This window comes from Etheostoma cragini, chromosome 21, assembly GCF_013103735.1.
Source record: "Etheostoma cragini isolate CJK2018 chromosome 21, CSU_Ecrag_1.0, whole genome shotgun sequence".
Classification (NCBI taxonomy): domain Eukaryota; kingdom Metazoa; phylum Chordata; class Actinopteri; order Perciformes; family Percidae; genus Etheostoma; species Etheostoma cragini.
This window is the reverse complement of record NC_048427.1, coordinates 9950550-9963460: the sequence shown is the minus strand read 5'-3', so window position 1 is coordinate 9963460 and position 12911 is coordinate 9950550. Positions and strand designations below refer to the sequence as shown.

Here is a 12911-nt window from a genome sequence, read left to right as displayed (position 1 = left end):
CGAGTATTGGCGTTACCTCTTTAGAGTCGAGCAAGGAGACACTTGGGATGGAGGCCCAGGCATCTTCATGAGGCACCAGTTTGTCTCCCTGAAGTCTGTATACTCCATTAGAGTCTACCACCCCACTCTCATACAGCTCATCCTCCTCTGGCTCCCCTGCCCCTACAACACACACACACAGCACGAGGAGCAGAGTAAGCATATGTGTACTTTGTCAGGGGACCGGAAACACAAAACCATTCAAATCAGGTGTTCTTAAGGAAAAGAACAAATCAAAGCATAAAATTACATTATAAAAATGTATTATGAAACAGAGGCTGCAGTTGTCACTGACTTTACTTTTGTATGTACTGTACTAAACTATTTGTGCGTGAGCTGATGATGTTAAAGAGAGCCAGTGTCTCTGTGTGAGTATGAACCTCTGTATTGGGTATGTCCTCCCAGTAGACTCCAGAACTCTTTGGCCCATCTGCTGTCAGTGTTGATACCCTCCTCCAGCACTGTCACCTGGGAGGCCTTACACCCGAGGTCCCTCTTGGCCTGAACAAACGCTGCCATCTCCGACGCCTGGTCACAGAAAGCATATTGCACATGTCACGTCTGTATTCAAGCGGATAATTTTTTATCATGCTGTGTTAACGCCTGTCACTCAAACAAAAACTGGTTCTTCATTAGGTTCACTACCTTAGCTTTCTCAATGACATTGGCAAACTCTCCACTCCACATATAGCAGTGCTTTGGCGTTATGAGAAGGAAGCAGTCGCCACTGTTGAGAGAGCGGGCTGTGGGCTCCACCAGGCGCACCTGGATGTGCCTCCGACCTACAGACAATGACAAAGCAGTTTATATTCCAGTAGGCTGAATATGAAACATAGATCACTGTATAATATAGTGTATAGTATACACTTTATAGATCTGTAGCAAATATAATTAGTTTGTAGTTTATTAATTTACCTTTCTTTAGACACAAGTAACACGCTTGGGAGTTTTTCAAAAAGACTTATAAAGACTTAAAAAGATTATGTATGGGGCTTTTCTGCCTTTATTTGAAAGGACAGCTAGCTGAGAGAGGGGAGAGAGAAGGGGAAGACGTGCAGGAAATCATCACAGGTCGTTGGAGTTTCCCTGTAACAGCACTTCTAAGTGTTGTGTGTTTTTGCTCTTTATTCTAGATCCCCATTTTTCATTACATTGCATTACATTTAGCTGACGCTTTTATCCAAAGCGACTTCCCATTGGTTGGGGAAAACGGAGCACCTAGAGAGAACCCCATGCAGACACGGGGAGAACATGCAAACTCCCCAGGCCTGGGACTACTTCTCGCTGCAAGGCTACAGTGCTTACCATTGGGACACTGTGCTGCCAAATCACAACTACATTCAACAAATATTAATAGAAAATAAACATTTGCCTGCATTTCTGACCTTTGACGCGCACAAGCATGAGCTTGTTGAAAGGCAGCGTACTGTTGTTGGTCACAACATCGGTAGATTTCACACTGCGCAGGCTGATCTTGCGGAAGTTCTCCTTGCTGGCGAGGCCTGCCAATGCCACATCAGCCAGGTTTGTTTTGGAGTGTTTTGCCACTTTGATGGAGAGAAAAGAAGAGGACCAGTGATTATTAGAAATGCACACAGTTGAAGTGACACACTGATCATTACTATTCCATGATCTAATCTGCCATCTCACTAATTATAACAAAAAAAGACAAACAGCAGGAGGAGAGATAGGACAAGTTCCTAAAAAAATTCTTTCATGTGCGCAATACTAGACAGCCTACACATTACTGTGGTGCTCACTTCCTCCTATTTCCTGTGTAACCTGTGAAAAGGTCACTGAGGTCAGACAAGTGAAGAGAATCTATAAAGAGGAACTGAATATAGAAAATGCACACACAGCAGACTAAACTTGCAAAATACAGTTTATGAATATCAGGCAGGTAATGCATTCAGCAGCTTGTACCTTTAGAACAACATCAGTGCTTGAGTACAGCTAATGCAGCTTTGAGTTAATGTGTTTACTGAAAATTAAACGACCTGGGCTGTGTTTCAGGTAGAGAACCTGTTTTGTGGCAGATTTTATTTGAGTGTGGGACAGGAGGCAAAATACATTGTTTGCAATGAACTGCATATTGTTGCATGCACATACAAATGGCCACACGGAAATTTAAGACACCAAAATGGCAGTTGTACTGGTAAAAAAATTGTCAGACATTTAAAAAAAACAAAGGTTTCACCACTCCAACTGCAATGTTGGTGTCTTAAATATCTATGTGGCCGTTTGCATACATAAATAACACACATTTAAGTATTCAAATTGTAATCTGAATCTTTTGCAATTGTTTTTGTCTTTATGTTATTGTTAAAGTTTTAGAGAAAACTGCAACCTTCAGAAAGCACAGCAAAGACCACTGGAACCATGTAAACTTATCAGGACCTAGACATAACTTGGTAAAGTCATTACAGGGCAAAGTTTGGTTGTGGACTAAACATTTGGTGGTGCTTGGAAGCTGTTGGGCCATTTAAGACTCCACAGCCTAGTTAGAGATAGAATCTCAATAACCTAGCAATAGTTTGTGCAGTCTTACTCCTCTCCACTTGGATCCTCTTGGTCTCCAACGAGGCTACATTAAGCCTCTGCTCAGTGTAGACCTGGCGGATGTCGTTGCGGGCAGCCAGAGCCCGCAGAGGGTTCCTGGAGCCCTGGTTCCTTCTCGTTGGTCGCACTGCTCGCTTGTGTTCTGCTACAGCTGAGGTGAGCCTGAAGACATGCATACACAAAACAGTGGTCATTTATAACTCAAGCCACCCAGGACCTGACAATGACATTTGAGCGGAATAGGGAATCATAAGTTGTTGAAATGGTTGATTGTCGTTGTCATTGTTGTTATGATTATTATAAACTAACTTTGGTGTATCGGCCTGGATCTGGCTGAGGTCTTCCTCTGTCATAACCACACTGGAGTCCAGGAGTGTGGACGGTGAGACAGATTTGTAGAAGTTGCCGAACGTCTCGTCATCATCCAGGGTCATCACTTCTTTCTCCATCTCTGCTGTCACCTCGACGGTGGATGTCTTGCTTTTACTCCCGCCTGACCCACACACCATGGCAGGAATTAGGAAGAATAGAACAGGAAGTGTTACACAGAACCTTTCTCTTGCTAATGATGAATTTGGCAAACAGACAAGAACAGGGTCATGGTAAGGTGATCAGATATGTTGGCTATCCATGTGTGTGTGTTTGTGTGGACTTCTTCTTTGCACACATGCACAACAGATCCTTAATAGCTCAATGTGTTTTCAAAACTCTCATAAGGAAAACAACATCAAACAGGGGGATTGTACCTTTATTGTGGAGCTTGTCGAGGAAAGACTCTAGCTTGTCGAGCCTTTTATCGCCTTCCACCTTGACATCAGCTCTACTGGAGATTTCTGTCCAGCAAAAACAAACCGAGGCCTGATTAATCGAGGTTTAGTACGCTCAATGTTACAATAAAAAGAACACAATGTTGACATTAATTTCGTTTAAAGGTATCAAATGCTATTAGAAAATGCTAAAATTATTAAATATAAAGATAAATCTGGGTTATCTAGACGTAGTAGCACTTTGTAACACACAAGAGTCCTGTTCAAGTATCAATATTTAAATATTCACAACATCTGCGGTAATAACAGACGGACCGGTTCATCACTTTATTGATTAACTACCTTGTTGTGGCTTCACAGGCGTGGCATTAGATCTCTTGATGGAACTAAGAGGTGACTCTTCCTTACCAGTATCGGTCACAAGACCTGGAGGAAAAAGAACAGGGCGAAAATGCAATGAACAGTCAATTTCCTTACCAGCTAATCTGTCAATTACTTTGAAAAAAAGACAGAGCAGGGACCCCTGAATGAAGTTGCATATTAAACCGGGTCTACAATAAAGTGTAGGGCAGCCTAATACCTTTATACATACCTTTTTAGTGCATAGAATAGTAAGCTATTAAAATAATAATTGTCCGCATGTATTTTATAAATCATCTTTAATGTTCAACATACATGTGGCACAGTGAATCCTAAGGACATACTGTATCTGTGGATGGCTGCCGTAGTTACTACTTTACCCATAGGCCAGTAAGCCTATTATCAATGGGAATTAATATTTTATTTAGATTTTTTTTTAAACTTTCAAATATTAACAACAATTTGGGAGCCCCCTGCAGTGAGTCTGAGGACACCGTTAAAGATCTCTGCATTAGAGAAACTAAAAAAAAAGGGAATGTTGCCAGAAGAAATGGTGCAGATTAATTTTCTGTCAATTGCCTTTTCAACTAATTGACTGGTCATGGCAGCTCTGAAGGGAATGTTTTTTAGATTTGTCATCATGTTTCCCACTGTTATCCCAACAACCCTGAAGATCTCCCTGACTATCTAATGGGGTTTAAGTAAACCACTGCAGGCTGAGTAGCTCTTTATGGAGGATAATAATGTGATGCAGCAAAATTGTTATACACTGTTCTAAAGGTTGCAATTATTGTTTGTCCATTTTCCCAAAATCATATTGGTTAGTTAATTATTATTATTATTATTTTTTAAACCTTTTAACTTTTAATTTGCATTTTGTTGAGATAAAAAAGACCAGTGTAAAGCAGTGACCTTTTGACCTGAAAAGACAACGTCATGTAGCAGCACAGAGAGTTTTTGAGACTGACTTTTCCTCTCGCAGCAGAACAATAAGCATGCTCAGCTCGTGTCAAGCCACACTGAGTTAACACACTGCAGTTTCACCTCTCTTGGCCATGCGTCCAGCCACAGTGAACTGGACCGAGTCGTTGGCTGCTCCTTTGCCTTTGTTCTTCCACTGCTCCTCCTTGTCTTTAAGGATCTTCATCCTGTCTGCCAGCGACATCTTGGGCCCCAAATCTACATTGGATTTCTGTTGGAACATTTATTCAAATACAACTTTAGACTTTCTTATTTAATTTGTTTGGAATGTAGGTTATGCACTCTACTATCCCTTTATTTAACAGAGGAACATACTGTAATGAGGACACAGTTAAGTAACCATGAGTGAGCAAGAAAGATTGCAAGATGTTAGGAGAGACTACTGGGGATGGTGACAGAAGATAGTGAAGAAACCAGAAATGCATTTAGAGTGAATTATGAAAAATCCCACTACTTTCCAATTATTTCTGGGAGAGCTTTGCTTCTCCCAAAAACACAACTACCTCCAAAGGGCTTTTACTGTGTTATTCAAACCTAATTTTTTACAACCAAAAACCATGAAGAACGAGTCCCGACAATAAAACACCAAAACTGGACTGAGGCCAGCAGTCACCCACTACTCATTATTGCTTTCATTATATGATTTACTCCTGCTGCCATTTTTGCACCTGAGCTCCACCACTAAAGATGAATTAGCAGAGGTTTACTGCCCCCCAGGACCCACTGCACCCATGAGCTGTTTTAAAGTAATTAATAATATTCCACTCCTCAATATGTGAAGCGTTTTATGGCCCAGCCTGGGTTTTTACTGGCTGCCACCCCTTTTTTTCTTTGCTAATAATGAGCAATTCCCTGCATGTAATGTACCAGAAGAGTTGACGTCCTTTCAACAGTGAGTTTCACATACAAGCTTAGTCTCAAGAGGCAGACCTATCTCCACACTATGAATGCACAGGAGAAACACACGCAGGAAATAAGTTCCAAGCAGATAAACAGCATGCGGCAAAGTTATTGTAAAAATAAAACAAGAAAACAGGATAGCAAAAACTCTACTTGGTTGCTCACATGTATTCATGCTACTTGTATGGTTTCATATTCACAGAGGAATTTTCTTTGTGGATGAACAATGATGTGTGTGATCTGCTGACTGTCATACTTTGACCGTAAGCTCTGAAGAGTTAACTAAGCATTCACAGATGTCAGCAGTTATAAAGAGAAAAAGATGTTTGGTTAGAGTGGTGAACTGCAGCCACATTGATGTCAATGTGGACTTAGAAGGAGGATATAGTGCAAAATGAGCAGTCCATATTCAAATGTCAATATAATAGCAAAAGCTGAATGATATGAGAATAATGTGTGTTATTGTGATTTATTATCTTAATTTATTCATAAATTTACCTGTCTATATGATATTTAACACCTAGAAATTTGAACCAATCATAAACAAATGTATTTCTGCATGAACAGAAATGAGAGTAAGTCATTTTTGACTGATTGTAAATAGTACACACACTGGCATGCAGTGTGTGACAACAACTAGGAATCTTCACTTTGTAGTTTTGCCAACTCACACTTAAGCATTAATTAGCTACAGCTGACCACATTTTTGGCTTCAGTTGTCTTAAGAAATAGAGAAGTGTATGGTTGTTACTGACAAACTTTTGTTTAAATTGTGCTTTCATGTTGCAGTTTTGAGATGAATTATGTATCATCACAATAGCAGGAACTACACAAAAATATGTAATTCATATTTGATACAATAGCAGATTTCAAACTGTTTCTGGTAATAGCACTGTGACATACTGGCAACCTGTCCAGGGTGTACAAAAAAAAAAGAGTCCTCAGATACAATATCTCATACTTATTATTGATTACAAAAACTCTGAACACATTCCAAAAACCACAAATATTCAATATATTCTATAGGCTAATAAGTTATTTGGATGCCTGTTTAATGTAAAGCTTACAGCTACCATCCAATCTTACCATTCCATCTTTTAGTTCTAAAGAAATTAGAAAATAATGTATTCATTTTGTGAATCAATAAAAAAACAACTCCCACAACAACACTACTGCCTTACCTAAATATATGAGTATTTCCAAAGCAATCATGCAGATTTGTATTTTGTTTCATTTATTTTAAGCTATAGTGCGTAGTTTGTGTCGCCCCCACGAGGAATATTCTAATTAATGACAACTACACTGCTTGCACGTCCTTTATGCAGTTGTTAGTAGCCAAGAAGGACAAGGAGGATTAAAAAAACATGATGGGGGCCCCTGGGTAGCTCATATATAGAGGTGTACTCACAACAGTCCTTGTGTCTAACAACATATCGTTCCTGAGTACTACTCTCCATCTCTGCTTAACCAATCATGGTTGATGCTAGGGCAACGAAGGAGCTGTACATTTGCAGTGCCATGTAATACAAATCTAGTCAAATTTAGATAACAAGCTTGAGAAATTCTGTGATATTTGTCCCCAATATGCCAAAATATCCAAACAGCCATGTAGTAACAAAATGGAAAAGCACCAGTTTCCCTCAAACAATCTTACCCTCAAACACTCTCTCTCTGTCTGCTTCTCACTCACTCACTCACTCACTCACTCACTGCACACACAGTTTGTTTGTACTTTAATGTCAAACATGTGGCATGGAGTGGTCAAATATTAGCCTGACACAAGACAAAAGTTCAAAGAAATTCTAATTTAAAAAAAAGGTAACTTGGTAAATCCTGTTTCTTGTACCTTTAAACTTTAAATACTACGGTAATGTGTAGTAAATACTACACATTACCGGCTCTTAATAGAATAATGCTTGCCAATGCATGCAAACTACAATATCGGTCATCCCACACAGTCCTGAAGCCTTCTCACACACTCACAGACTGACACAGCACCTCCAGCTAGCAGCCCATCTCTGGAGTCCATCAGACAGGGGAAATACCTTGGCCTGACAGGACCCCAGAGAGAAGGGGAGGAGAGGAGAGGAAAGGGTCTTGGCTTCAAACCCCCACAGGAAACAATTTTTCTCAGTCCTGCATTACTGTACGGTAAAGGCAGGCAACACCTTGGCCAAACCACTGACACTGATATGGACCAGCTGAGGGCGAGCAAACCACATTCATGTACCAACAGCAAGTGTGTTGACAGCTCTGATTTCTCAGTGGTAATCCTCAAAGAGTGTGTGAGAAGTTGTCCAGAGCACAGGTAGAGAAATAAGGGCCACAAATTCCCGGGATTAAGTCCATGCAATGAGGCACATACTAATACATAATGTATCTATGTACACACACTCACCTGACGGGACTGGAAAAGGTTGACAGGCAGGTATCAAAGTCAAAGTAAGGGGTAGAGTCCGCAGGTGAGGACAGAGGAAACTGGAAAGAAGGGTTAAAGGAGGAATAGTACATAAGGAAAAGAGGAAAGGGAAATGATCAGATGAGTATGGAGGCAAAAGAGCAAAGTAGGGCAACACGTATGACTAAAGAAGAGACATGGGTTGTTTAAAGCCTGGCATAAAGATTGGGAGAAAGGAAAATCAAAGAAAAGGGAAGTAGGCCATGTATTATGGTGCATGCAGAGAGGGAAAACACCATTAGCACTGCAGCAAGAGTTTGAAACTAGCCACATGGTTTAGTTATAATCAAGTGAAAATGTCTCTTGTGTGACCCTGTTGGTGGATTTAACACAAAGAAATCTGATTCCTTAATTCCTAAGTAATAATTAGTGTTATTAAATTGCCTATGTAAGGGCCTTTTTCAACACCCTCATAATGTATTAGAGATAATCCACTCATCATTAGAGGATTATATCTAATACATTTTCTTGTAATCAACACACCAGGGACAACATTTCCATCAATCCGATCATTAGTCTTAATGGACTGCCTCAGACTTCTTAAATGAGTCATCACTGGAATATAAATGTAAAAGTCCAAAACAATCTTTTGATTTCTGTTTCAAAAGTAAACTGAATAACATGTAATTTAATGTACTGTCAAAACTATATTTCACAAGGCAGCATTTATTTAATTATTATTTTGGTTGAATTTATTATTAACTAATGACATGCTGCAAACAGTCAATGTAACTTATGGTTAACAGTCATTATTCAAGACAGCACAGATCCTCTTTAACTTTAATTTACAAGAAGACCTCACTTTACAACATAGCCATGGTATAAAAAAACTGCTTTGCAGGTTAAACAGGAAACATCTGGAGCTGGCTAAAGATGACCATGGTATATACCATGCATGTTACAGTCCCTGGTCTCCCACATATCAACCAAAGAGCAACAACATCTGCTCCGGATTGGACGCGTATGAGATAAAATGGCATGCCTAAATATGAAAAACAATGGCCTTTCCTCAAGAGAGACACGTAAAAGTAACAAGAATACACATTCAAGAATATGGCCCATATCCAATGACCACATGACATCTATGCCATTCATTTAGCTAAACCATGTCTTCTCTACAGCTCTGATTTGAGTTAGTTCCCCAGAGCTCTATGGTCACAGGCACAGAGCACAGCAGGATTCAGACCAGTTCACATGCAAAAACCTCAGATAGAATTTTGGACACCAGTTTGGCTCTCTTTCATTTGTGTGAGTGTTAGGGATGCAGTTTGTGTGCCATTAACTGTTATGGATTTTTTGTTGACTTATCATAATGAAGACAGACCACACAAGCATAAAATTACATCAGTTTTCAGTATTTTATTAGAGTGGGGATTTGTTCAAATTGTTGGCTGTCTGTACTTACTTATTAAGTGGCTTTTTCCAGACTAAGAGTGGATTTATTCTAAGGTTAGCTCATCCTTGCATCCCCCAAGAGGATCACTGATCTGGACAGACGTCAATGCCCTCTTCAAATAAACATGACATCACTTCAATCTTTGTTTCCAGTCTACTGTTTGGGGATATCCAAGTGGGATAGGGGGTTTCCACTGCAACTCATTACTTTCACTGTCCATGGAATGGTTATAATAGAGTGTAGTGTTGTTTTCCCACTTGAAAACTCAACAAGGACGGTCTTGTTTGTGTAGGAAAACAGCATGTAGAAACCTGCATGTTCTTCTATCAGCCCTTCCAAATACGTCAGTACTCTTAACATGTGTTACACATTAAATCCTCTATGCTGACCTGTGTAAAACGGTTTAATCTGGATGTTTATATTTTGTAAGACATGAATGTCTATGAAGAACCCAAAAGCTTGATTATAGAGGGAATTCTTTTTCAACTTTGAGGACAGGAGAAGAGTGGAGAGTGCTAAACCCAACAAAAGGAAGCAGGAATTTGCTTGGAAGGTTTGCAGGTGTTTGGTCATGGTGGAGGCTTTTATTTTTATAAGGGGAAGGGGCGTGTTTTTCTTTCTATTTGGGAGGCCAGCTAAGCCCTGGATCTCTGGGCTTTGGCATCACCACTCCCAAATCTGCTGCACCCCCCGAGCCCTTCTAACCTCACATCCTTTTGGCAGCAACTCAGGGAAATAAGCTGATTCAGCAGAGGAGGAAATGTGTCCGCAGCCAAATCTCCTCTTTCCCTGCACACAAAGCTGAGGAGGAAGCCTCAACATGTGGCAGCATTTGCCTGTTACTACCCGTTTCTTCACCCCAAAAACCTATAGCACTTCAATTCCAGTCTTAAACCTGTTATTCCTACTAACCAACCAACTCACTAACTAACTACTAAACTTCACAACACAAAGAAAGAGTTTTTTAAGAACCTACCTTTTTCATCCAATCTTTTTCAGCATTTTGGAGCTGACCGAAGCGATCCGCCAGTGATGTCTGGATTAGACTGGATGGTATGGGCTTCTTCAGTCTGTCCTTCTGCTCACCTTCACTAGTGAACTCTGCCAGTCTGAAAAAGGCAAGAAGACATATTAGTTCTTTCCCTTTGTAGTTCTTTGCCCCAATATACTGTCTAACATACCTTTGCAATGCATTTTGGAAAGCCTTAACTTGAGTATTAAAGATATTTAAAAGTTGTACCCCTTAGCTTCTCTTTTTGCATTTACTTGGTTTATAGTATATATATGTTGCAACTACTGTGTATTTAAGGTTTTGTGGCATTTTCAAAATTACTATTATTAAGTCCATTTCATAGTTTTTAATTCCCTTTTTTTGCACAGTTAAAAATATGCTCATTCAGGCCTTCTACTTTATAGTAATGCATGCTGTTTGTGCACATCCAAAGACCTTTGTTTGAGTGAAGAGCCCTGGCTTCCATCCAAACTGCTGTCCAGTTCCTCAACATCCTCCGACACTGTGGACGTCTTCTCCAGGCTCTCGTCAGGCGAGGGACTTCGCCTCTCCTCAAAGCTCGTTCTACTACTGCTGCTGCTGCTGCTGCTTCCCTCCCTCTGTTGTCCGTCCATGCTGAAGCTCCCTCCGTCTGTGAGATCATCAGTTAATGACTCATCCTCTCTGTCATTTTCCCCATTGACCTCTTCCTCTATGTCCTCCTCCATCTCCTCCTCCATCTCCTCCTCGCTCTCAGGGTGACTAAGGGTAACACTGCTTTGTCGGGCTGGCGCACAGTCTGGCGTCGAGCCCTCGCTGTGGTCCGACTCCACGCTGGTGGAGCGGCTTTTCTTTAGGATTCCCTTGATGCCCCGAGGCCCAGAGTCCTGGCGCTGCAGCGAGGCAAGCTGGCAGGGAGGAGAGGGAGGGGGAGAGGCATCTCTGTTCTTGCTGAGGGGGAGAGCTCTGTCAGAGAGGAGTCCGGAAGGCTGAGAATGAGAAAGACAGAAAGGTTTTTAAACTACCAGCCGTAATATCTATAATATCTGCAGAAGACAAGTTAAGTTGCATACGCACATTTAACCAGACCTACATTTTCCAATTTAAGCTTCTTTTCAGTTTTCACACATACAGGAAGAAATCTTTTTTTCCTCTTTTTTTTTTTGACAAACACATAATCCTTTTTCAACTACTACTATTTCTGCTTTCGTTGACCTACTGCTGTTATCAAGAAAGTCTGGGTTAATAGGTGGAGATCAAGAAAGTTGAAGGGGTTTAATTGACATAAGAAGGAAGAAAAAAAGAAGACCTAGAGCTGGAGAAAAAGACAACAATGTGACTTATTAGTAATACTTCAAAATGCAAGAAAGACACATAGCAAGCATGAAATGACACATCTAAACACCGCCTTTGTGTGTGTAATCTGCTTTTGCTTAGAAGAAACAGCAGCAGACGTCTTGCTGACATGTCAAAGGTTATGAGAGAGTGCTGATTTGCTGATTTAGGAGGAGTTGAAGGAAAAGACTTTGAGGCCAGGTCAAGTTAAAGTGCAACGCTAACCAGGTGGTCTTCTTAAATGAAAAACACTGGAGCGTATAATGTGTGGGGGCATTTGTGTGTGATATACAGTACCTATACATACTTCGAGAGAGAGAGAATGAGTGAGTGTGTGTGTGTGTGTGTGTGTGTGTGTGTGAGAGTGTGTGTGGGTGTGTATGTGTGTGTGTGTGTGTGCGTGCACGTGCAACTGTACATAGGGGACATGAATTACAATCTACACTTGAACTTCAAAAACTAAAAAACTAAACCAAACCAGACCCAGGGGTAAAGAGAGCCAAGTTAAGGTGAGTAAGAGTTTTGGAATTGGTTTGCATGCGGTGAAACAGCTGTGGTCAAAAATATGATCTTTCCATAACACAATCCAGCGAGATGACTTTTATATTTCAGCCTACTGAGTTATGGAAACCATGTGGCATTTAGTTCTACAGTGGTGTGAAAAAGTGTTTGCCCCCTTCCTCATTTCCTGTTCCTTTGCATGTTTGTCACACTTAAGTGTTTCGGAACATCAAACCAATTTAAACAATAGTCAAGGACAACACAAGTAAACACAAAATGCAATTTGTAAATGAAGGTGTTTATTATTAAAGGTGAAAAAAAATCCTAACCATCATGGCCCTGTGTGAAAAAGTGATTGCCCCCTAAACCTGATAACTGGTTGGACAACCCTTAGCAGCAACAACTGCAACCAAGCGTTTGCGATAACGTGCAATGAGGCTTTTACAGCGTCCTGGAGGAATTTTGGCCCACTCATCTTTGAAGAATTTTCCTAATTCAGTTACATTAGAGGGTTTTCGAGCATGAACGCCCTTTTTAAGGTCATAACACAACATCTCAATAGGATGCAGGTCAGGACTTTGGCTAGGCCACTCCAAAGTCTTCATTTTGTTTTTCTTCAGCCAT

General features: G+C 40.6%; 1 protein-coding gene across 1 annotated transcript in view; it reads right to left on the bottom strand.

The window, feature by feature from the left end:
• Positions 1-12911, bottom strand: part of svild (supervillin d) — a 44153-nt gene that overhangs the window by 6159 nt on the left and 25083 nt on the right. Inside the window, exons 7-17 of the mRNA XM_034860815.1 lie at positions 10908-11440; positions 10437-10569; positions 4770-4917; positions 3708-3791; positions 3345-3431; positions 2908-3091; positions 2588-2760; positions 1425-1586; positions 685-821; positions 420-567; positions 17-162 (exon numbers count right to left, since the gene is read on the bottom strand). Of these exons, the coding sequence (XP_034716706.1) occupies positions 17-162; positions 420-567; positions 685-821; positions 1425-1586; positions 2588-2760; positions 2908-3091; positions 3345-3431; positions 3708-3791; positions 4770-4917; positions 10437-10569; positions 10908-11440 (1935 nt within the window). The remainder of the gene's footprint in view (positions 1-16; positions 163-419; positions 568-684; positions 822-1424; positions 1587-2587; positions 2761-2907; positions 3092-3344; positions 3432-3707; positions 3792-4769; positions 4918-10436; positions 10570-10907; positions 11441-12911) is intronic.